Source organism: Melospiza melodia, chromosome 6 (genome assembly GCF_035770615.1).
Source record: "Melospiza melodia melodia isolate bMelMel2 chromosome 6, bMelMel2.pri, whole genome shotgun sequence".
Lineage (NCBI taxonomy): Eukaryota > Metazoa > Chordata > Aves > Passeriformes > Passerellidae > Melospiza > Melospiza melodia.
Genome location: NC_086199.1, coordinates 55,553,326 through 55,577,322, shown reverse-complemented (window position 1 = coordinate 55,577,322; position 23,997 = coordinate 55,553,326). Strand labels below are relative to the sequence as shown.

General features: G+C 52.5%; 3 protein-coding genes and 1 long non-coding RNA gene across 5 annotated transcripts; 2 read left to right on the top strand and 2 right to left on the bottom strand.

Annotated features, from left to right (window-relative positions):
• The first annotated feature begins 1,542 nt into the window (after nt 1-1,542).
• DNAJC17 (DnaJ heat shock protein family (Hsp40) member C17) lies at nt 1,543-16,032 on the top strand. Of its 2 annotated transcripts, none has more exons than XM_063158327.1 (11): nt 1,543-1,666; nt 3,210-3,279; nt 4,132-4,190; nt 4,920-5,007; nt 5,388-5,470; nt 6,417-6,513; nt 6,928-6,977; nt 7,471-7,548; nt 8,475-8,555; nt 9,430-9,558; nt 15,825-16,032. In XM_063158327.1, exons 1-11 carry the CDS (start codon nt 1,589-1,591, stop codon nt 15,948-15,950), a joined length of 939 nt encoding a protein of 312 aa, XP_063014397.1. In that variant the 5' UTR covers nt 1,543-1,588; the 3' UTR covers nt 15,951-16,032. The 2 variants fall into 2 exon arrangements, with proteins under 2 accessions (XP_063014397.1, XP_063014398.1); XM_063158328.1 differs by lacking the exon at nt 15,825-16,032 and adding an exon at nt 12,043-12,168.
• On the bottom strand, nt 12,003-14,185 carry C6H15orf62 (chromosome 6 C15orf62 homolog). The gene has a single exon (XM_063158330.1). The coding sequence runs from the start codon at nt 13,536-13,538 to the stop codon at nt 12,717-12,719; it is 822 nt and encodes a 273-aa protein (XP_063014400.1). The 5' UTR covers nt 13,539-14,185; the 3' UTR covers nt 12,003-12,716.
• Nucleotides 16,033-16,284: 252 nt separating the features above from the next.
• On the bottom strand, nt 16,285-21,854 carry GCHFR (GTP cyclohydrolase I feedback regulator). The gene is made up of 3 exons (XM_063158331.1): nt 21,752-21,854; nt 20,637-20,731; nt 16,285-17,127 (listed from the first exon to the last, which is right to left on the bottom strand). Exons 1-3 carry the CDS (start codon nt 21,785-21,787, stop codon nt 17,004-17,006), a joined length of 255 nt encoding a protein of 84 aa, XP_063014401.1. The 5' UTR covers nt 21,788-21,854; the 3' UTR covers nt 16,285-17,003.
• Nucleotides 17,018-21,744, top strand: LOC134419276 (uncharacterized). Its single transcript, XR_010028002.1, has 3 exons — nt 17,018-17,153; nt 20,529-20,752; nt 21,322-21,744. It is a non-coding gene; the product is annotated as an uncharacterized LOC134419276 (long non-coding RNA).
• Nucleotides 21,855-23,997: the final 2,143 nt, after the last annotated feature.

The window sequence follows — 23,997 nt, the reverse complement described above, 5'->3', positions numbered from 1 at the left end:
ACAAAGTCAGTTTGCAGGTAGCTCTCCCCGAAACCCTGCGGCCCCTCGGCCCTCCGGGGCTGTCCCACACCTCAACAGCGGGGCTGTGGTGGGGCTGGAATAGCGGTGTTTGCATCCCACGGCTCTCACCATGGGATTGCGGCTCTGGGCCTCCTCTGCTGCTTCTGTGACATGGCCCGTGTCCCGTGGCCGCTGTGACGTCACTGATGGTGCTGTCACAAAGGGCCACTGTTGGGGCGTGGGACAGCCCCGAAGGGCTGAGGTGCTGTGCTTGGGTTTAGAGACAGGTGTTGGGGGGTAAATTTTGTGTCTCGTAGGGCAAGAAAGTGTCACAGGAGTGAGATCCTCAGGGGGAGGCCACAGGAGGAGTCCAAAGTGGCACCACGGTTAGGATAAGCGTTAGGATAAGGGGAATGGCTCCAAAATGGAAAAGGGGAGATTTAGGTGGAATACTTGGAAGAAATCCTCCCCTGTTCAGGGATGAGGCCCTGGCACAGGTTGCCCAGAGCAGCCGTGGCTGTCCCATCCCTGGAAACATTCCAGGTCAGGTTGGACAGGGTTTGGAGCAGCCTAGGATAGTGGAAGGTGTCCCTGCCCATGGCAGGGGGTGGAACTGGATGACCTTTAAGGTCCCTTTGAGCACAAACTACTCCAGGATTCTCATCAAGAAGAAGGAGGTGGCAATGGAGCAAGGCTTGGAACAACACTGTTGATGACTTGGGTCTGCACCCTGAGAGCTGAGGCTCTGCTTGGGTGAGGCTCCATGGAGAACACACCAGGAACCTTCCAGTTTATTGCACTACTGGCTATGAACAGCTCTCTGAAACAATTCATTTTGCTGGAGTCATGGGTACCCAGTTTTCTTCATGATCTCAGGTTGATATCAGGTTTGTTGATATTGTTGGTAAAGTTAAGTAACCTTCAGCCATGAGGACACAAATCCTACGAGAATAAAGGAGTAAGGGCTGAAAAATTCCGTCTCCTGTGTATGGAAATAATTGGATTGGTTTTCTTCTACAGTGCTCCCTTCTTGTGGGAGGGAAAGGGAGATATTTTAGATCAATAAGAAAACAAGAATTTACCAAGGAGCTGTGCCTTGGGCTGAGATGGATGTTTTTTGGTGACAACAAAAACAAGTATGGTTTTGGGAACAGGGTGCGGCTGGGCTCGCACCACCCCCCACTGCCACAGGCTTCCAGAGGAAATGGTGGAGTGCCATTCCTGGAGGGATTTAGCGCATGGGTGTGGATCCGTCGGTGGCACTTGGGGACACGGTCAGTGGTGACCTTGGGAGACAGCGGGACGCACGTGCCAAGTTTTCCCTCAGGACTCGGTGCCCGCGCACGGCCCCACGGGACTTGTAGTTTTCCTCTGGTTCATCCCGGCTGGCAGCTGCCGCTAAAGAACTACAACACCCATCATGCCCAGCGTGGCGCTGCGCACCCTGGCTGTTCCCGTCCTCTGGAGCCGCGCGGTGCATCACGGTGCTTGTGGTTCATCGTTATCAAGCGGCGCATGGCACGGAGGCGCACGAGGACTACATTTCCCAGCCACCGCGGCGCCAAGAGCGGAACCGGGAAGCGCGAAGATGGCGGTGGATAAGGAGCTGCTGGAGCGGGACCTCTACGGGCTGCTGGGGATCGGCGAGAAGGCGTCCGAGAAGGAGGTGAGGGGCGCGGACAGTTCGGGACTGGCTCCTTCTCTCCCTCCATCCCTTTCCCGGTGTCCTCGGGAGCGGCGGTGCTGCTCTCCAGCGCTGAGGGGCTGCTCCAAGCATTGCTGCGGGACCGGGGCTGGCAAAAGGAAAAATCCCGTTTGTGCTGATATTGGCGTTGTGATATCCCGGTTTTACTGAAATTGGCCTCGTTCCCCCAGTTCACCCCTCAATCCTGCGGGGCGGAACCCGCCTTTGGAGGAGGAGAGAACTGCGGGCTTGGTCTGGGACGTGTTCTCGCTTTGTTTATGTGCTTCCAGAAGGGAAATTCCCGTGGTGATCCAAAAATCCTGTTGTCAGACGTTTGTCCGAGCGCCCAAAAGTCACGTAGTTAATTTTGTGGGGTTGCAATTACACGTTTGCGGTTTTTAATTGAGTTTATTTGGTTAGTCACTGCTAAACACAGGAAGGAATCTCTGAGAGAGCTGCAGAGGGGCTCGGCCAAGGGCCGGGAATAGCAGGGTAAAAAGGGAATGGCTGCCCAGTGCCAGAGAGCGGGGTTGGGTGGGACAGGGAGGGGGAATTCCTGGCTGAAATGGGAAGTTGGAGGAAGGAGCCCGGCGAGGAGACTCCTCTCCCTCAGCTGGACTCTTGTGCAGGAGGTGGGACCATCTGCAGGGCTTTTCCTGCACATTCCCAATCCCGGGAGCTTTGTCCACCAGGTGGGGCCGGGACACAACTTTTCCACTTGTTATAGCCGCGAATTGGTTGGGAGTGGGATAGAATGCCTTCCCTTTTTCCTTCCCCCCATCCCTTTGTTTTTCCTTTTCACTTTTTTCCCTCCATTTCCCCATTTCTCGTTCTCTTTACCTCTTTTATTTTTTTTTCCACTTCTCTTCCTTTCCCCATTTGTTTTCCTTTCCCTCTTTTTTTTCTTTCCCTTTTTTGGCTCCCTTTCCCTCTTTTGTGTTCTCTTTCTGGGTTTTTTAACTTCCCCCGTTTTTTTATCATCTCCCCCTTTTTTCCTCCCCCTTCCCTTCCCTTCCCTTCCCTTCCCTTCCCTTCCCTTCCCTTCCCTTCCCTTCCCTTCCCTTCCCTTCCCTTCCCTTCCCTTCCCTTCCCTTCCCTTCCCTTCCCTTCCCTTCCCTTCCCTTCCCTTCCCTTCCCCTCCCCTCCCCTCCCCTCTCCTCTTCCCCTTCCCCTTCCCCTCTTCAGTTTCCTTCCTCCATATTTTTCCTCTTCCCCTTTTCCCCCTCTCTCCTCTTTTTTTCTCCTTTTTCCTTCTCGCCTTTTTTTTTTCTCCTTCTCTCCTTTTTATTTTCCTTCTCTCTCTTTTTCCCCCCTCCCATTTTTTTAACCTGAGGTTTAACTCCTACAACAAAAGACACCTGCAAGCCAAAACAGCTTTTAAAAGCTCCAACTCCTTCCAGACACACCCATGTCCCGTGCCCAGCGGGTTTCCCTTGAGCACAGGGATTATTTTGGGTTTCCAGGTTGCTTTTTTTGGCAGAGCCAAAGCAGTTTCCCCCCAGTGACCCCAGTGTGGCCCCTGCAGGTGAAGACAGCGTTCCGGCAGAAGGCGCTCACCTGCCACCCGGACAAGAACCCCGACAACCCCCGGGCAGGTGAGTTCTTCCTGCTGCTGTTCTCCCTTCTCCATGCTCCGGGAAGTGACCCTGCTTCCCTAAGTGCTGAGGGAATGGCTGGATGTGTCCCTGGATGTGTTGCTCCTGTTGGTGTTAACTTTGCTCTTTAAGGCTGAACAATCCCTGCTGGGTTTAGAAACACCAGCAGTAAGTCAGTGCTGGAATTACAGCTGCAGCCCTCCAAACCTTCCCAACCTTTGCTTTGATGTGTATCTCTCACAGTCCAAACTTCACCAGCACTCCATAAATCCTTTTATCTGTGGGCAGGGCAAGGGGGAGTTTCAGCTGCCTGCAGCAAGGGATTGCTGTGGATGGAGGTTGTAGAATTAGCAGTTACTTTGTATTTTGTGTGTCAAGACTGATAATTCATCTTTATAAAAAATAAAGACAATTTGCCAGTGCTTGTAATGGGACAAAAGGAAAGACTCTTAAAGGATAGATGGCTGTAATGCAACAACTTCCAGTACAACATAAGCAGGACTTCTTGTTGAAGGAAAAGGACTGAGAGGGAGAATGAAATTGTGAGTTCCAGGTAAATGTGGCATGAAGGAGATATTGCAACCCAACATAAAAATAATCAGTAAGAAAAATTAAGTTTGTGTGTTCCAAGATTTCTCTGAAAATGAAACAATCCCAGTTTTTTGTTTCTTTATTTACTCTCAAGTTTGTGTAACACCTTTGAGTTGAGGCTGTAGGTTGGCTTACAAATCTCTTGCAGAGGTGGTTTTTGTTCCTTGGAGAGACCTTCCTGCAGGAATTGTCTTTCCTGGTTCTTCCCCAGGTCCCTCACCTGGTTTCCCTCATCTTGCCCTTCTTTCTTGTCGTTCCCAGCGGAAATTTTCCACCAGCTGTCCCAGGCCTTGGCCGTGCTCACAGATGCAGCAGCCAGGGTAAGGATGCTCTCTGGGCAAGGGTGGGATTTTGGGGTGGTGCTGGGAACTGTAATCCTGCCTGTCCTGCTCTCACAGAGCTCCTTCAATACAAATCTCAGCTGTTATTCCCCTCTGCTTCTCCATGAGATGAAATCTCAGGTGCCAGATAGAAGCTTGGAGAGATGTTGTGTGTGGGATTTGCTGCTGGGAGCAGCTCTGCCCTGAGATTCTGCCTTTAATAATGTGCTGGACAGGGGCATATCCCGTCTAATAACACCATCCCTGACTGAGGAACACCAAATTCCCATGGCAACATCTGCCATTCCTGTTGAGTCAGGGGCTGACAAATGAGTAATACCTGGATGCAATTCCTGAGGCTCCAAGCTCTGCTGTCTGAGGGACACAGGAGAGCTTTGATCCTTCTGGGGCTGTGGGGAAGTGGCTGAGAGCCCACTGCCCAAGGCTTAAATGAACCTGGAAATGTCCCTGGAAAGAATAAGACCAAAAAATGAGGAAGGAACTCTCTCCAAAATTAGCTCAGGAGAGGGAAAAGTGTTGATTCCAGGTGATAGAAGCTAAAAACATGAGCTCCTCTTTTCAGGTACTGGCAAAGCTTGTAATCCAAGAAGCAGCAGATGCTTCAGCCCTGTTGACAGGGTTTCAGTCCCTGATGTCACTGTATTCCCTGTTTTCCAGTTTCTCTCCTGGTTTCTGTAGTTTCCCATTGTTTTGCTGGTTCCTTGGCAGGCAGCCTATGACAGGGTGAGGAGGGCGAAGAAGGAGGCTGCAGCAAGGACACAGAAACTCGATGAGAAGAGGAAGAAAGTAAAGCTTGGTGAGCAAATCAAACCCTCACATTCTCCTGAGCTCTCCCCTAGCTGGCTGTTTGCATTTCTCCTTCACAGGGATCGATCCATGGAGGATGACTCTGGTTTCTTCGTCCCTAGTATAGTCCAGAAGACCTGGAATCTCCTCCCACAGCCATAGCTGGGGTGGTCCTGCTCTGGGAAGGAGGGAATTAGGTCCTGCTGTGGGAATTAGGGGGTTGAGGACTGTTAAGGCTCCTTTGGTGTGTACGGCCAGAGGAGAGGCAGCAGAGCTGTCAGGATATTGGTGTAGCTGCAGCCAAGTTTGTGATCTATCCATCTTCCTCTGGCCAGCAGGGAAAATTCAAGTTCTCTTTGGATTGTTTGAATTTTGTTTCTTTCTCTGCAGATCTTGAGGCCAGAGAACGGGAAGCCCAGTCCCAGGAGAACGAAGAGGAGGAGATCAGGATAACCAGATCATTAGAAGAAGAAGTAAGGATAAATTCTTAGTTCTCTCTGCTGTTTTTAAGAAGAATTGCTGGAAGTATTTCCATTATGATGAAATCCATGGGATGAGGTTGTCAGGAAAATGAATCCACAAACATCAGAGGTTTATGTCCAAAAAGGAGAGAGAGGAGTCTTTTGACTTTATTCAAATAAAGGGAGAGGCCATGGGGCATTCCCCTGGGGTCTCTCAAATTTTTGGAGGATGCAGCCTCCCTTTTTATCCCAATTTCCCAGCTGCATCTCTCTTCTCTCTTTCCCCTTTTGCTGAGGTACTTGAGAGGTACAGACTCCCCAATACACCTGATACCAAAAATTTCCCTCTAATGTACAACCCTCCCTTTCAATTTTTAATTCTCATGGAATTTAGGGGCTTTTCTTCCCCATTGTTTCTTTCATCTCTCAATGTCTAATTTCATTTATCAGCAAAACTAAAGGTTATTTGTAAATGGAAATATCTTTTTCATTCATCAATCAGTGGAATCCTTCCCATTGTTTCTTTTATCTCCCAGTGCTGGTTTTATCTACCAGCAGACCCACAGCTTGTTTGTAAAGACAAATCTGCTATTCCTCTCAAGGTGCAAAAAAATCTCTGGATAGCAGTCCTTTAACTTTTGGGATTAAAAGCAGGTGCAAAAAATCTCTGGAGAGCAGTCCTTCAACCTTTGGGTTTAAAAGGCTCTGTGAATCAGAGAATCCTGGAATGGTTTGAGTGGGAAGGGACCTTACAGCCCATCCCGTTCCAGCCCCTGCCATGCTCAGGGACCCCTTCCACCACACCAGGCTGCTCCTTTTGGAGCTGCCCAGGGGAACTGGCAGGAGGGGTGTCCCAGGAGATGGATGTGAGGCCCAGACTGTCCTTGGAAGTGTCCAGGTGGCATTGCAGCCCTGGCTGTGTGCCTCAGGTGCCCGTGCTGTGTTCCCTGTGCCGCAGATAATCCGCCTGCGGGAGGAGGGCTCCCGGCAGCTGGAGGAGCAGCAGAGGCTGGTCAGGGAGCAGATCCGCCGGGAGAGGGAGCAGCACAGCCGAGGTGAGCACGGGGAGCACCTGCTCGTGGCCTTGGGCTCTTTGGCAGCTCTCCACCCTGAATTTTTCCAACCTTCTTGCAGGGAAAAATGCCTCAGAACATGTCTCCGGCTTGTGTGTTTGCTGACCTGTTTCTAGCCTTGATCCTGGCAAGTCTGTGCTTCCTAAAAGGGAAACATGCTCCCATGGAGTATTCAGTCTGTGCTGCAGTTCCTGTTGCACAAGATTTTTGGGACTGGAATGGTCCAGTGGAATTCTCAAAGTGTTTCATCATATGTATGTTCTCAGGGAAAAAAAAAATGTGCAAAATGCTGAGGAATTTTCACCTATGTCCTTTCCATCTTTTCCATCTTTTTTTTTTTTTTTTTTTTTTTTTTTTTTTGTTTTGTTTTGTTTTGTTTTGTTTTTCTCTCTTTAGGCAAGCAGGAAAGAAATGGAGCAGAAGGCAAAATAACTCCTAAGCTCAAGGTAAGACATCCTTAAAAAGCTGTGTTTTGGTGAAAACTGATAGAACATGATGGAAAACTGAAGGGACGTTTCAACCCTGCTAAGCTGGCACATCTTTTTTTATACTGGGATGTATAAATTCCACTCCATGGAATGTGCATCATCAGGTGAACAGCTCCTGTCCTTGCTGTTAGAATTCCTTCCTCAGTCACCTTTTCTTTGTCTGCTCCAGATTTCTGAGTTTGGGATTGAGTTGTCTGTGCTTTAAGCTAATTACCCTGGCAGAGCCATTAGCATCCTTTCAAGTGCGATCTTTTTTTATTCCAGTGAGCAGCGTTTCTCCCTGTTCCCCAAACAGTTTGTTCCCTGTGCTCACTCCCATGCTGAGATCACTGTCTTGGCAGGCCTGGGAGTGTGGCTGGAAATAGCAGACGTGGTGAATGTGCAGGGGGGTGGGAGCTGCTGGCAGCACATCCAAAAGGGGAAAAATTAACTCCTGCTGTTTGTTCCCCAGCTCAGGTGGAAATGCAGGAAGGAAGATGAGACTGGAGGGGGATACTCCAAAGATGTGCTGCTGCAGATCCTGCAAAAGGTCCTGAGTGACACTCTTCCCTGTGTGTTACTGGGTCTTGCCCTGATCTCAGTGCTGTAAGGATAGTGAATTCTGGGAAGCTGCATATCACAGAATCATGGAATGGTTTGGGTGGGAAGGGACCTTAAAAATGATTCAGTTCCATCCCTTGCCACAGGCAGGGACACGTTCCACTAGACCAAGTTGCTCCAAGCCCTGTCCAACCTGGCCTTGGACATATCCAGGGATGGGGCAGCCACAGCTTCTCTAGGCAAGCTGTGCCAGGGCCTCAGCACCTGCACAGGGAAGATTTTTTCCTAATAGTCTAATCTAAACAGGTAATCTGATCTAAAGATGGTTTGAAGCCATTCCCTGTGTCCTGTCACTCCATGCCCTTGTAAGCTGGAGTGGTTAATTTCCTTCCCTGTTCAGCTTTCTTATGCAGTTTTCAGATCTCATCAGCATGATCGTGGAGTCATTAAGGTTGGAAAAGATCTCTTAAATTATCAAATCCAACCTTTGAACCAAGTTGGATCCTTTGATCCCTGTACTGGGAGCTGTTTCCCAGCAGAACAACTGCAGGCTCTTCCCACTGGATGCCTCCTGCCCACTTAGTCTGGCTCTGTGGTTGTGGTGCACTCATCCTTCACTTGAAGCACTCCACATCCCTGCTGTGGCAAGTGCAGAGACAGGCACAGACAAGCCTTTGATCTGATCAATCCCACCCTGGCCTCCTTTCCCTCTGAGCTCAGCAGCCCTCTTGCACTGGGAGCCAAGTGTGTAGCTCCATGCCTTCCCAGATTATTTCCTGGAGGGACAGAAATGGTGACAGCTCAAGCCTCATGTCTGTGAAAACACTTATTTTCTCTTTGTGTTCATTTGAGAACTGAACTTGACATCTCTCCTGGCTCTGTAATTAACTTCCCTTCCTTTCTTTCTTCCCACAGTATGGTGATGTGCTCAATTTGTTGATCTCCAGCAGGAAGACTGGCAGTGCAGTGGTGGAATTTGCCACGGTGAAGGCAGCTGTGAGTGTGCAGAGCTCCTGCTGGCTGTGCTGGGGGTGGCACAGGACAGGTGACAGCCAGGACACTGCCCTGTCATTAAGGCAGTGGAGAAGGGTAATGAGAGTCAAAAGGCACGGAGGGAGTGGCACAGCTGCAGGCACAAGCCCAGAGATCAGGCGCATAAACAGGTTGTGCATGGAACAGGCTGAGGGAGGAGGCACTGCCTTAAAAATCAGGCACTGAGCACTTACTCAGCTCTCTCTGAAGGTTAAATGCCTTGGAGTTGGGATTTTGTGTTTTGGAGGTGATATCAGGCATTTGCAGTGAAAAACAACCCAAAATGTCTTGACTCACTCTGAGTTATAATAATTCATGTGGCTGTGGGAGCAAAAGTCATCAGTTATCCTAAATTTCAGTAGTTCCATGAGCTTGGGCTGTATGAGAGTTTCCTTGCTGGCTTTTCTTTCACTCATATCCAAATGATAAAACCCCCCAGAACTGTGTGTGACCTGTGTATCAAAAGTGCTGGCAGGGCTATGGACCATGAAGGTGCTTCTCATGTAGGGCAGCTGTGAAATCTGAGAGGCATGGAATGGTTTGGGTTGGAAAGATTCTTAAAATCTTACAGAGTGGAACCATAGAACTGTTTGGATTTAAAGGGACCTTAAAAGACCATCCATTTCAAGCCCCCTGCCATGGGCAGGGACACCATCCACAATCCCAGTCTGCTCCAAGCCCCTTCCAGCCTGGCCTTGGACACTTCCAGAGACAGGTCTTGTTTGTGCCCTGCTTGGCCTTGAGGCCATTCTAGGATTCTTAGGGACTTGTGAGGGAAGGGAGTGGGATCTGAAATTCAGGTGGTGATGGAAGGGTGTTTTCCCTCCTGTTTTCACAGGAGATGGCTGTGAAGAATGAAGTTGGCCTGCTAAATAACCCCCTGAAGATTTCCTGGCTGGAGGGCCAGCCCCAGAGCCGCCCCAGCACCGTCCTCCCCGACAGCAGCAGCCAGCCCAGGAGCTCACAGGTAAGGAGATGGAAATCTGGGGCTGGAACAACCTACATCTCAGAGTGCTGTCAGATCTTGGGGCCAGGCCTGGCTTTCCCAGCAGCCCTTTCTGTGCTGGATCAGTGGCTTTCTAAAGGACCTCCTGCCTGGGCAGCAGCACACTGGGAGCTGTTTGCATCTTCACACATTCCCTTTCTCCCAAATGAAGAGCAGGGATATTCCTTGCTCAGCCCAAAGCCTCCAGTGCCATTCTGGTGGGATTTTTGGAATCCTCTGAGTGAGAGTTGCTGAAAGGTTCCTTTAGAGAGCTTTGGTTGCTCACTGCATTCCCAGGAGGAGGAAGTTTCAGTGCTGGAAGCAAACCTCTATTCTTAGGGTCTGCAGGAGCAATATCAAGCTAAATACCCTTTTGTGTGTTCACTCCCTAAATATTTTAAGCTTGTGAGATTGTTTAGTGCATTCACTCTCTTCATATTCATTAAGTATTTTATTTATATTATTTGTAATTATGCATTAGAACACCTGATTGTTATCCTGTTCATGTAGGACCAGGGAGAGTCTTGCAGCCACAGGAGAGTCTCCAGATTGTTAGGAAGGGAACTGGGACAAAAAGCAGAATCCAAAACATGTTATTTGAGAATTTCTCACTAGCTGAGAGTGTGAACTGGCTCATTCCTACCAAGGGGGTTGCTGGTGCAGTTGGAGCTTTGGTAGTGGATTCCAGCCTCTGTGGGTTCAGATGCCTGAGTTTGTCTTGGCCTGTTTCCATGCCCAGAGCTTGTTAGTGTGGAAGTGCAGCGTCTGCCTGCGGTGCAGGATTAGTGTGGTGGGGCAGCAGGGAGAGCAGGAAAGCAGCACACACAGTGCTGGTGACTCACCTCTGCCCAGCACAGCTCCTCAATCCCACCTGGCTCTGGGAATGCTGAGGAGCTGCTGCCAGGGACCTGCATCCTGCCCAGGAGCTGCACAGCTGGTGCTTTGCTGTCCTTTCTGCTGCTTTCAGCTGTAAGAAGCTGCACTTCCTGGGATTGCACTGCAGCCTTGCATCTCCAAGCTGCTCTCCTTCCTGTTTTCCCTTGTTCCCATTCCAGACCCTCCCCAGATCCTCCTGCTGCATCCACTGGGATGCTCCTAAAACCTTTAATGTGTTAGCAGCTCATCCTGGCTGATCTGCTTCCAGCTGACTTAGCTTGTGCTCTCCAGTTCAGGAGTGTGCAGAGTGAGCTCCCAGATCCCTGTTCCCTCTGCCTCTTCCCCTCACACCCAGCCTGGCTTCCCAGGCACCAGGCTCCACGTTCTTGCTTCCAGGCTGCACTTACCTCATTCTGATTTAAGCTGCCCTTGCTTCCTATTCACTCCTCCCTTCTGTTTTTGTCTGAATCCACCCCCAGTTTGTTCCCACTCTATGCAAAAGCAGCTCCTCCGCTGCTCTGCTTCAGGAAACAGCCCAAGCCTGCAGTGTTCTCATGGCAACATGCTCACTACTCATCCTCTACTCCCTGTCTGGGACAGGCAGCCAGTGCTCCCTGCCTGGGAGAGCCAGCCAGGACCTGAGAGCCAAAATCCACAGGTAAAGGACAGCCAGACCCCAGGCAGGGGGTTTGGGAGCAGTTCCCAGGTGGAAGCTGCTCATTTTCCACAGCCTTGTTGTCTCCTACAGCAGCAGGTGCACGTTGGGCAGCAGTTCCTGGAGAGCTGCTGCAGCCAGGCAGGCTCCAGTTGCCCTTGGAATTCAAAAGCTGTGGCTTGCACAGTATTACTCCAGGCTAATGAGAGCAGTGGCTGTGTGATGGTTCAAAGCACACAGTGGCTGCAGAGAGCTTGTTTTGCCCTTCCAACAGCATGCAGTGCTCAGTTTTGGGAAGATTTTCCCTGCTCCTGCACTGGAATCTCCCTGCCAGGGCTCCTCAGCCATTCAGCCCTGAGAAAAGCCTCCTGCCTGGTGTTCTTGTACCTGTTCTAAGTTCCTTCAGAGGTTTCAGAGGGTTTATTTCATATTATCTGACTTTGGGAGGTGAATCTCACACGGTAAGAGGCAGCTGTGCCTTCCTTGGAGTGTCCCTGCACTTTGCTGTGGCCACTTCCAAAGCTCCTGGTGATCTGGGGCATGGAGGTTTTTTAATTGTTTTTTAAAAGAGCTCTAATAGTCAAAAAGCTAAGAACTGGTAGTTTCTTTTAGCAGTTTGTCCTGGTGCTGCCTAAAATGTTCTCAGCCTGGCAGAGCCTTTCCCACTGTCCAGTTCAGGGTGGGCAGCTGTTCCTGTCTTTCCCTGAGCTCTCCTCAGGGGAAAATCAAGTCCCTGTTCCCTCTGTCCTTCCCTCAGAGCCACACAGGTGTCCCACTCCCATCATAAAACCCTGCAGTGCCAGGGAGGATGGACCTGGGCCACTCCAGATAGCCTGTGCTCCTGGTGCCTGGGCTTTCTGTGGCTTGTTCCCAAGGAAATGAGGCAACCAGACACTTCCAGTCACAGATACATTTATTCTTCTATGTCTGTACAGCTGGGAGCTCAGTGCATGCGTGAGGCAGCAGTGTCAGAGACACCTCTTCTCCTGCCAGGAGGATAAATCCACTGCTGGTGCTGTATCAGGAGCCTACTTGGATGCTTACCTGGCTGGGAGTGCCACCTGCACTGGAGTTAAGGGAAAAGAAACCCACAAAGAGGAAGAGAAAAAACGGAGGAACAGCTTTGAGCTTTCACATCCAAACATGGTGGGAGGAGAAGCCCCAGTTCCTGTCTCTCAGCCCTCAAAGCTTTGGCTTCGGGGTGCAGTGCTGCTGCCTCCTTGCAGGCTGCCTGCTGTTCCACAAGTGATCCATGCCAAATCCCTGTGTGTCCCTGCCCCACAGTGTCACATGCCCAAAATAAGTCTTTCCCAAAAAGTGCCAGTCTTCCCTGAGGATGGGATGCGCAGTCCGGAGTGGGAAATTCCCGGGATGGAGAGCGGAAGGTTGGCCATGAGACAGCAGACAGTGCTCTCACCTGAGCACAGAGCCTGTGAGCTCTGCTCCAGAGGATTCCTTGGCAAGGACAGGGATGCTCTGTGGTGGGTGAGGCGAGGACAACAAAACAGGCCACACACAACAGGCATGCTCCAGTGTCCTTCCTCCTGCTGGAACGGGAGGAACTGGCAGCAGCAGTGAGTAACTGGGATGTGATGGACAAAGAATACCTTCAAATGGCGTAATCCCTCGGGTTCTGTTTCCTGAGGGTCTGCAGCACGTCCTCGAGGAGAGATAGCCCCAAATCCACTTTGAAGGACAGGAAGGGGTCAGCCAGCTCAGGAAGAGTGGTGCTGCTGGGGAGACCTGCCTCTGAGGTGCGTTGGTCCGTAGCCTGGTCCTTGTGCGTGGGAGTGCCTTTGTGGTACGGAGCAGCGTCGGAAAAGGAGAGGTCGGAGTGGGAATCTGTGCGGTCGATGATGTTGGGGCAGCTGGAACTGTCCAGGTACAGCCGGGGAGGCTTGGGAGGGGCTTGTGCCTTGGCCAGGTTCTGCTCGCTCTGACAGGACAGGTACTCAGACTTGTCCTTCAGATCCCTCAAGCCTTCCCTCTTCTGGCCGTCCGTGTCCAGAGTGTGGCTGTTCTGGTTCAGGATGATGACTTGGTTGCCCAGCTTTTTGTGCCTCCTGAGGGAGAAGCGCCGGAAGAAGGTGGTGGACTTGAGGGACCCCCTGCGCCAAGTATCCATGGTGAGGAAAGGCAGCGAGGAGCAGGAATGCTGGCTCCTCACAGGCAGGAGCCCAGGGATCAGCAGAGAGCCACACAACAGGATCAACCTCTTCCTGCCCCGTTCCTGGAGCTGCAAGGAGCACAGAGAGGCTGGTAGTGCAGGAAATGCAAACTCCACGCCGTGGCAAGGAGCACTCGGCTTGTCTGGGATCTGAAGGAGTCTCCCCCTGGAGTGGAGAGGAGCGGCAGGCGGTGTGTGAGCGAGCTCCTTAAACGTGTGCTGCGGCTCCGGGCTGGTGGGGAACAGCAGAGGCACAGTCACCATGAGAACAGATCTAATCTGGCATCTAGAACAGAAGGGCACTCGGGTGCCATGGTAACCAGGCACCTTCCGAGGAGGGGCACTGCCGGAAAAGCGCCGTGGGTGGCTGGGAACGAGACAGTGACTCAGTCCCACCGAAGGAGCCCAGGGAATACGGGAGAAGGGGGATGAAGAAAGCGACAGTGCAGGAGACAACGCTGGGAGAACAGAGTGCAGGAGAGACTTACACTCTGTTGGAGCAGCCAGGAGTCCTGGAGTGGAGAGGAGAAGCTGCTGGAGCACTCAGAGACCAGGATGAAGAAGCAAGTCCAGGAAGAACTCAGCCAGGAGTCCAGGAATTCAGCCAGGTTGGACCCAGAATGCCAAAACTCTCCAGCTCTGCTGCTGCCGTCCCTTCATGTGCCACCCGTCGCTGCTTCCCGGGCTGCGGCTCCCTGCGTGGATGTGTTTGTTTTGAGCCAAGCCCTTGCTGAGTCAGCCACGTCAGAAACTGGGTTTCACTCCATTGGTAATTGCCAGGATTGCAGGAAATAGGTGTGTGGAGTGGTGGAGCCTCAGCCCACGCTCAGGCAGCCAGGAGCACGTGCTGGGAGCCCACCTGGATCAGGCTGTTCTTCCTCCCGCCACTCCGAGGGCTCCTTGTGTCAGCAGAGCTCCCAAGCAAGGCTGCAGATAATTTCCTGGCTGTTTTAAATTATAATCCCAGCATGAGGTGGGGCTTCAGGTTTGTGTGGGTGATTCATCTGCATAAGTCTCAGGCAGCCTCTTCCATCCAGCCCAGCAAATTCCTGGGGTTGGTGGATGGGACTTGGAAGGATCCTGGCTGAGGGCTGCTGATACCATCAGTGCTTTCTCAGACTCTGCTGCTGCCAGTACCCAAAGGTCATTTTGCTCAGGTGGCTCCTAAGACACCAATTAGACTCTTAATTTCCCTCTTGATGTTCCTTATCTGTTGTGGGCTTTCATTGTGTCCTTGCAGCCGGAGGAACCACTTTGCTGGCACAGGATAAGGAATTGCACTCGCCCATATTTCCATGCAGAGACTTATTTAGGCATTCTATTGCCTTTGTATCCCTTCTGCTTCCTAAGAAATCCTTCAATATCTGGAGAAGCTGTGGCTGCCCCGTCCCTGGAAGAGTCCAAAACCAGGCTGGAATAGCCTGGGCTAGTGGAAAGTGTCCTTGCCCATGGCACGAGGTTGGAACCAAATAATGTTTGGAATCCCTTCCCTCCCAAACCATTCTGGGATTCCTTGATTCTCTGTGATCACCACTTAACCCACTTCCTAGAAAAAGGAATACTAAGGGGTTTTTTTCCCATTCACCTTCTGTCAAGAAACTCTTATTTCCACCTGAACTGTCAAGGAATGAGCTGGATGTTTCCAAGCCTTGCAGTGCTTTCATACCTCCAAAATAGCACGGCCACCTACTAGTGTGGAATGGCTTTGGAAGCAGCGCCAAAGCACCGGAGCAGCTGTCATCTGCTGCCCACGTTCATTAGGCAGAGTCTGCAATCAACTGCCTTGACGTGACAGTTGCTGCCACACGCAGCAGGGAGGCTCTGGGAGCTTTGGGAAACTCTTCCATTCCTGTGTCAGGTTTGGGAACATCCCTGGTGGTTTTCTTTGTGCAGCTGCTTAGAATCGGGGAATTGTTTGTGGTGGAAAAGTCCTCCAAGGTTATTGATTGCAGCTGTTAGAATCATGGAATGGTTTGGGTGGGAAGGGACCTTCAAGTCCATCCCAGGGCAGGGACACCTTCCACTATCCCAGGTTGTTCCAAGTCCTGTCCAACCTGGCTTGGAACACTTCCAGGGATCCAGGGGCAGCACAGCTTCCCAGCTTCTCTGGGCAACCTTTGCCAAGGCCTCAGCGCTGTCAGACAGTTGGAAGTTAGTCACTTCCATGACTCATCCACAAAGGTTTGATTTTTTTATGGCATTAGCCTTTGTAACAGGTGAAGTGTATGCTGGACTTCGGGCACCAACGCTGTAGGTGCAGAGTGATCTTGTAATCCAAAATAATTCCCCATTCAGCCTCATGGAATGCTGGCTCCATGTCTGTCCTGCTTCCCTTACCAACCACAGTCATTGCTGGATATTTTTAATAATCATTTTAATAACAATTCCTGGTTATTTCCTGTAGCCAGGCAGCTTTCACCCACCTCACCCAATTTCTGTGGGATCAAACCATTTCCTGCCTGGAATGCTGGTGTTGTGAGGGGGATTTGGGGAACTCTGGGAGTCTGTCCTGCCCCTGATGGGTTGTCTGTGTTTCCTGTTCCCTCCCAGGCGTCGGTGGTGTCGGAGCGGGACTACGAGAGCCTGGTGATGATGAGGATGCGCCAGGCGGCCGAGAGGCAGCAGCTCATCGAGCAGCTCCAGCGGGAAGACGAGGAGGAAAAGTCCCACACTTAGAATGAGAGTATGGATTCTTCCCACCCCCCGTCCCCTCAGAGCTGTTTCTTTATTTAAGTCAATAAACCTCCTTTTTTCTAAAGGTATTGTGGGAATAGAAACTCCCAGGGACTGCAGCCCTTATCCCATTCCAGGTTTGGGGAAGGAATGGCTGCCTGAGGTTCACAGAGTGCAGGTTACCCTGTCAGTGTGTGTGCCCAGAGCAGCTGCCCCATCCCATGGGACAAGGTGTGAGAGGTGCCATCAGAACACCAAAGCCTGGAGATTATAATTCCTGAAAGCTCGTTCAGAGGGACTTGGCAACAGCTTTAAACAACCCACAGAAGGACATTGGTCTCTTTGGAGCAATGTTTTATTATGTTTTATTGGTGTTACCCCCATAGCAGGATCTGTTCACAGTTCCAAGCATTCCAGCAGTGTTGGGATTAGAGCCTGCACCTGGAATAGTCACACAACAACACTTTCTGTGTTATTTTGGGAATCCCATGTTAGGTTTGGATGGCAGTCTGGAATCTGGAATTTCAGTGGTGCTGCTGAGATGGAAGCGGGCCTTGCTGCCAAGGGGAGGGATTCTCAGAGCCCTGGGAGTAGGTTTAGTGGTTCCCTCTTGGATTTCAGGGATGAGGTGGGATGGTGTCCATGCTTGCTGTCCCTCCCTAACCCCCTGGCCCAGGAGAAGGCATGGAACTCTCTGGGGCAGCCCGAGGAGGAAGCAAACAGGGCTGTTACTGAGCTTCCTCCAGGGCATGCTGAATACATGATTAAAATGTAAAAAGCTGGAATTTGCCAGACTGCCATCTCACTGAAGGCAGAGCTGGAGCCATCTGTTCCCTCTGCCAGCTTCTGGGCATACCTTCCTCCCCCTGCTCTTGGGAAACGGAACAGGGATGGCAAAATTCCACTGGGTCCAGCTCTGCCTCTGCACCCTTCCTCCCCTGCCTGAGCGCCTGGAGTCTGGGACAGGAAGGAATTAGGGGGGGAAAGTTTGCTGCCAGTCCTTTAAGATGATCTCCAGCAGGATGTGGTCCGGGTGGAAGGCACGGTTCTCCCTGGCTATTCCCTGTGGAGGCACCAGACCAGGGTCTGGCCCACGCCGGTCATGCTGACCACGCGGTAGCCGAGGCTCTCCAGCTTGTCCAGCACCACGCGCGGAGCGTCATTCACGTAGTACTCACAGCTGCACCCAGGAGAGATGGGAATGAGGTGAGCTGGGGAGGAAGAGATGGGAATTTCCTGCTGGAAGTGAGACTGCCTCCCTCCTGATCCCTCTAAGACCAGTGGCCACACCTGGCACAGGCGTGTGTGACACAGGGCCTTGGTTAACCCCGGGGGCAGGCACAGCCCCAGGTGCCAAACCACAGGAATCCTGTCCAGGAGGGAAGGATCAAGTTGAATGGGAATGTGGCTCAGGGGCTGGTGTCCAGAGCCACATGCTGCTCGGTAACTGGGCTGATACTGCAGCAGAGTTCACAGGTAAACACAGTGAGCACGTTTTTAGCATGGAGGAGGAGAGGAGAAATGATTCAGGTGTTTCTAAGGAAGGAAATCCCAGTGTTCTACCCCCAGAGTATGTCTGTGAGATGGGTGGGTTTGAGAGACTTAGAATTTGGGGATTGGAACAAAGTGATGCTTTCAGGCAGGTGGGAAACCTTTGGAAAGCCAGTAGTCATCCATCCTGCATGGATGTGCCAGGCAAGGTGGAGCCCAGGCTCCTCTGTTCCAGCAGTGCCTGGGAGCTCACACTGGGATCCTTGTCCAGCTCTGATGCCCCAGTGGTTTGTGCTGGCTGTATGCTTGGAGCACATTCCCACATTCCTACCCCTCGGTCCCAGAAGCTCCAGGGCTGTGACACTGCTCCCCAGTGAAGGGACCAGGCACAGACTGGGCTGAATTGACTGGGGACAGCTGAGCTGAGCTGGCCAGTGGGACCTTTGGCACTGGATGTGCCAGCCTCTCCTCTGCCATGACTTTGGGATAAGGCCCAGAGCAGCTCAGCTGTAGCTGACTCACAGTGCCGGATAAGCAGATAATGATGGGCTGCAGGATCACTGGGAATCCTGTTTGGGCACCTGAACAAAGCTTCTCCTGCTTTTCCTACTAATAATGATAAAAAAAGATCCAAAAGCCTTTCCAAAGCTTCTCCTGCTTGGATTTCAGACCTGTGCTGGAGCTGGGAGTGCTTTAAAGCATGAAATAACCTGAGATGTGAGAGATTTTCCAGTTTCTCAAGACAGACTGTACTTGGCTGTAATTATAGATGTGGTGTAAAGATAATGTGCATTATTATAAGTGACTTTGAAGTCTGTTCTTTCTCCAGGAGGGTTGCCACATAGCCTTCAGATTCGCAGTGGGAGCTAGTAAATATTATTCCCACTATTCAGAGGAAGTAGCAGAGGCAGGGATTTGTAGAAAACTAAAAAACTGAGTAGCTGAGCTAAAAGCAGGAGGCAAGAGTTCCCAGGGCTTTATCATAGCTGTGTGTTGAGGGAAATGAAGATTGCACACCGTGGGTATCAGATCTGCTCCTGTCTCTGTGTGCATCCAGTTGGGATGGATGGGAGGGGCTGGGATACCTGCAAAGCCTTTTCTTCCAGGTAAATCCCACCCCAACCCTTGCCCCACCTGGCTGCCCCAAGGGCTCTGACCCTGAGAGAGAGGGCAGGGACCACATCCCTGCTCCCCACACCTTGTGGGACTTAATGAGGGGCCGTGTGTCTGTGCAGAGCTGTGGAACAGGATCCGTGCACTCCCTCATTACAGGGATTTCAGCTTCACCTGTACATCCCAGTTTCCCAGCAGCTCTGTGCTGCTTGAGGTTTTCCTTCAGGCTCCCTACAAGGTCATGGCTAAAGTTCTGGGGCCCAAGGTGCTGCAGGAAGGGAGTTTGCAGCATCCATAGCCAGGCTCTGGTCATGAAGGAATTGGGGATGGAAAATCCTGCAGGGCCACAGTGCAGATCCTGGAGCTCCCAGCTGTGGTTGGCATTCTGGAGGAGGCAGCTGGGCTGGCACGTGGCTGTGCTCCCGGCGGTGCCAGCAGCCACATTCCAGCCAGGGGACTTCCCCTGTGTGCCTGAGCAGTGGGGAGGGACGGAGGGACGTGCTGTGCCGCAGGGATGCCCTACAGGGATGTGCCGCAGGGACACAGCGGAGTTCCCAGCTGTCACACAGGCCATGCCAAGGAGCAGGTGGGGCAAGAGCAGCTCAAAACGCTCCGGGCCATGGGGAGGAGCGAATCCAGCAGGGAAATCCCATAGGAAGCTCACATCCCTTCCCCAAAACAGGCAGAATGTGGTGCATCTGTTCCTTATAGTGCTGTGGCTCCCCCATCTGCTGGGGCAGGCACCACAGAGGCTTTTTTCTGTCTTTGCCTTCTTTTTCCACCTGAATCCCAGGGATCCTTGCCCAAATCTCTCAGGATCCAGTTCCTTCTGGGAGCCTGTTGTGTTTCTCTGTCTCCCATCCCGTTGCGTAACTCCGGGCTGCACACGGCGGGTGGCAGCACGACTCTGGCGCTGCTGCCAATCTCTGCCCCACCCACGGGCTTGGGAATAGCAGCACGGAGAGGGATCAGCCCGGCAAACCCCCCAGGAATGCAGCTGGGATGGGGGGGCCCTTCAATAGTTATATTTTATCTCCTTATTATTAACTTTTCCCACCCCACTGAGATTTTTAACGCTGCAGCAGCCGAGGATCCAGCCCTTGGTGTTGGCCAGGCTGGTGCTGAGTAGGAGGGTTTTCCCAACTCCATGGATGGAAGGTGGAGAACATTTAGGATGAGATGCACCTTTTGTTTTAATGCCTCCTCCTCCTTCTCCTATTCCTCCTATTCCTCCTTTCCTCCACAGCACATGGGACACAGCAGGGATCAAGCTGCTCCTCTCTGTCAAGTTCTTTTGCATTTGGGGGTTTGTTTTGCTTTGCCATTGTGGTTTTGGGGTTTTTTTTTTCCCACCCCAGGGCAAACCAGGAAGTGAGATATCAAGTGAGGAAAAAAAAAGAAAAAAAAAACGTGAGCCAAACCATGAGGAAGATGCTGGTCACATCTCTGAGTGGCACTTGGCCAAAGGCTGGGGTCAAACTCGGCGTGGTCAGAGGTGGGGACATGGAGAAGTGTCCAATATCCACAGCTTGGGAACATGCCAGTGGAGGGGTTGGAGTCAGGGTGACACAATGGGAAACAGCTCCAACGCCAGGGCTCAGCGGCCCATGGAAAAGATTTGGGAGCTGTTGGGAAGAGCTGGCTCAGGTGAAGCCTTGAGCTGCACTAGAGAGTGGGATGGGATGGGATGGGATGGGATGGGATGGGATGGGATGGGATGGGATGGGATGGGATGGGATGGGATGGGATGGGATGGGATGGGATGGGATGGGATGGACAGACAGACTGCAGCTGGGAGGGACGGGATGGACAGAACTGGGTGAGCATTCTGGTGTCTCAGCACCAAGAAAGACACAGGCAGAGCAAGGCAGGGATGGCACTGAGAGAGGAAAGGGGGGGTCATGTGCTAAAGCAGGGTCAGAGCAAAGGAAAGTAGAGAACCAAGTGAAATATCAGGCAGCATTTCCTCATTAACAGGACACATGGGAATCCTGGGATTAACTGGAAAGCTGGAAGGTGCTGTGGGGAATTCCAGGAGTGAAAATGTTCTGCATTTCTTGGAAAAATAAGGAGAGAAGGACTTACAAGTTGTTGCCCAGTGTGCTCCTCTTTGTGGCCCCCAGGATGCTCATCAGGTGGGGATCCGAGTGCTCGTCACCCACCATGGTGGGCCCAGCCTCCTGTGGGACAGGCACAGAGTGGTGAGTGACACGTGGTGACACAGCCACCCCCTGTTCCCTCAGTCCCAGCCGCTGGCAGGAAGGTGCAGCTGCTCACCCAGGAGGTTCCAGCCTCAGCTCGATGCCAGGTTTCACACTGGAAATGTTTGCTTTGCCCCTCTGGTAAAGAGCAGAGCTTCCAAAGTCTCTGAGGGCAGACTGAGCTCTGCTGCTCCAGGCTGTTCCCTCCAGTGCCATGACCCATGTGCCCCTTCCTGTACCTCATCCAAAATCACTCAATCAACTTGTACAATCCCAAATGCCACTGCCAGCAGATGCTTTGGTGCTGCAGCATCCCCACATGTCCCCATTCCCAATCCACTGTTGTGTCCATCACAACTCTCTCCCTTTGCTCATTTGCTGTTTTCACTGTCCCACTTGTCTCACTGTTTCCCTGCTTCCTGCCCCAAACCACACCAGCAGATCCAGGCTTCTGGATGTCGGGAAAAGGGGAACCCCAGATAAACACAGAGCTGTGGGCTCCTACAGAGTCCTGCAGGATGTGGCTGCTGCCAGTGCAGTAACGTTTGCTTTGTGGCTTTACTCGGCAGGGACAGCAGCGATCCCACCAGTGCTCCTGGACACTGATCCCAGCCACTGCCCCAGCCGTGCCCACTCCCTTGGCCGCGTTTTCCACCCTGGAACGGCTCTTTGGGGACGAGGGAAAACCAACTGCGAGGACAGGAGGAGCCGTCCCTTTGGCGTTCCTGGGATCCTGCCGCAAGTTTCCCAAGTGAGTCGCTGTTTGGGACAGGAGGGATTGGGGCAGCAAAGCACCGGGAACTCTCACGGCGAGCTCTCACAGGCCGTGCTGGGCTCCCCCAAACCTGCATCACCCCCGACCCCCAGCAGCAGCAGGGCCAGCCCATGCCGGGATCGCACCGGCGGCACCGCGGGCTGAGCGGGTCTCACCGCTCGCCCCGGTCGGTCCCTGCCCGTCCCCCGGTATTCCCCACCCCCGGGGGTCCCGGCGGGACTCACCAGGCGGATTTGGGTGCTGATGAGCAGGTACGGCATCTCCGCTCCGCCGCTCCCGCCGCCGCTCCAGGGGAACCTGCCCGGGGCCGCCCCCGGTCCCGCCCCGCCACCACCGCCCCCGGGCGCCGGGGGGAAAGGCACCGGAGGGCTCGGGGGGGCTGGGGGGCACCCGGGGGGCTCAGATGGGATCTCGGAGCTGCCCCCCCCAATAAGGGATGGGCAGGAGTTGAAGGGCTGGAAGGGGATGGAGCAGGAGGGGACAGAAGGTGATGAGCAGATGATGGACTGGGAGACAAAGGACGGGAGATGATGAGCAGGGAGAGGACAGAGCAGGAGATGAGATGCAGGGACGTGGAGGACAGGGAGATGTAGGACAGGAGATGATGAGCCGGGAGGCAATGAACCAGGAGATGATGGATAAGGGAGACGAAGGAAACGGAAATTAATAGCAGGGAGATAAAGGACCAGGAAATAACAGAGGGAGGTGAGGACTGGGAATGGTGGAGCAGGAGCCAGGCAGGTGGGCCCTGCAGAGCATTCCCACTCCCACCCCACAGTCTAACCAAACATTCCCCTGACGCAGAATGTTCAGCATTTCCAACATTTTTTGGGAAAAATATCTTTTTCTATTGTTATTATCTGAGAACACAGGGGATTTAAATTCCTTCATAATTGGAGAAGTTCCATTTCCTGAGACTGGGACAGGCTGAGGTGCTGCATATCTGTTATTATTGCTGTATTATTAATTATTAATTGTTGTTGTTCTTATAATTATTATTGCTGTTCATTGTTATTATTGACATTGTCAGTGACATGTTGGTTGGGTTTGGTGACCAACAAGAAACCCCACAGGCTGTTGGTCTCCTGTTCCTAAAGCACATCCCACAGATGCCAGTATGTCCATCAGGAATTCCCTGTGGGATACCTCTCCCCACGGGTTAAACATCAGCTTGTTTTCATCATTGCCATCCTCTTCCCCAAGTCCTGGAACAGCTGGAATGTTTGCTCATTGCTCTCCTGTCCCAGTGCAAACCTGTTGCCCAATGCACCAAGGGCACATTTCACCCAGCTGGGTTGGATTTTGACAGAATTCCCATAATCCATGACCCCCCCTGGACCTCTGCTGGGCATGTGTGCTCTGTGGTTATGCAGGAAATGATATGGATATAAAATCCAGGTCTTTCCAGAAATTAAAGGAGAACTAGCCAGGGTTCTGGCAGCCTGAGCCCAGCTCTGGCTCTGACTCTTATGTGGCTCTTTCCTGGGGGAAAAAGATAGGAAGGGAAAAAAGAGGAAATGAGAGCAGAGCTATACATAACATTTTAATATTGAATTTATTGAGGAGATACTGAAATGTGGGAGGCAGCCAGATCTCATCCATCATCCCAAAGCACCTTATCACTCTCTGGCTCCTAGCTGGCTGCTCCCAGCTCTCCTTGCACTGGGCTGGCTCGGAATTGCTCCCAATAACTCAGATAAAGGGAAGCAGAAGGTTCTTTGGCTCTGCCCAAATCCTGCTGTCACCCAAACCCCCAGGAGCGGGGAGCACACACAGAGGGTTTTCCCCTCTCCTGACTGGCACCTTTCCCTAAGGAATCCTTTGGCTCTTCCAGAAAAAGGTATTTCTAATTTCAGTGATTCTGGGGTAAAGAAGTTCTTCCTGGGGGATCCCACCAGGAATGGAACCACCCACCATATTTCCTGTAGAAGGGAGAATTCCAACCCAAAAGGCTTGGGATGATTAGTTTGGTCATTCCTATCTCCTTGACCTAATCCTAAAATCCATTATCTCATCCCAAACCCTCTGGCTCTGTGCCCACAATCCCACAGCCAGCCCCATCCCCAGCTCCCTCCCTACCATAACCCTGTCCCACCCAGCTCCCCAGATTTGGGCACCCCAAATTCCCAATTTTTGGGGCACGTTTGTCCCTCACTGCTGCAAGCTGAACCCCGAACCCAGCGGGGTTTCCTCCCGCGTGTGGAAGCACCCACAGTCCGTGGGGCTGTGCGGGGACACCCGCCCTGTCCCGTGCACCGCCGGGCGGAGGTGCTGTCACCACGGCGGGACAGCTGCCGCGGTGGCAGCAGGTGGCAGCCGGCAGCCTTGAGGGGTTTTTCCCGGGACACTCCGCGGACTGGGGGCCTATGTGAGGGCGGTGACCCCGCTGAGGGCGGCCCCGCTCCGGGGCCGGGTCCGGGTCCCCGCCACGTCCGCCTGTCGCCACACGCGCGCGCCGCCGTGGGCGTGG

Coding starts and splice junctions, on each gene's coding strand:
- C6H15orf62 (XM_063158330.1), bottom strand. CDS start 13,538: ATGGTGACTGTGCCTCTGCTGTTCCCCACCAGCCCGGAGCCGCAGCAC.
- GCHFR (XM_063158331.1), bottom strand. CDS start 21,787: ATGCCGTACCTGCTCATCAGCACCCAAATCCGCCTG. Junction 20,732..21,751: donor TCAGCACCCAAATCCGCCTG/GTGAGTCCCGCC, acceptor CCTGTCCCACAG/GAGGCTGGGCCCACCATGGT. Junction 17,128..20,636: donor AGCACACTGGGCAACAACTT/GTAAGTCCTTCT, acceptor TCCTGGGTGCAG/CTGTGAGTACTACGTGAATG.
- DNAJC17 (XM_063158327.1), top strand. CDS start 1,589: ATGGCGGTGGATAAGGAGCTGCTGGAGCGGGACCTCTACGGGCTGCTG. Junction 3,280..4,131: donor CCCCGACAACCCCCGGGCAG/GTGAGTTCTTCC, acceptor TGTCGTTCCCAG/CGGAAATTTTCCACCAGCTG. Junction 5,471..6,416: donor CCAGATCATTAGAAGAAGAA/GTAAGGATAAAT, acceptor CCTGTGCCGCAG/ATAATCCGCCTGCGGGAGGA.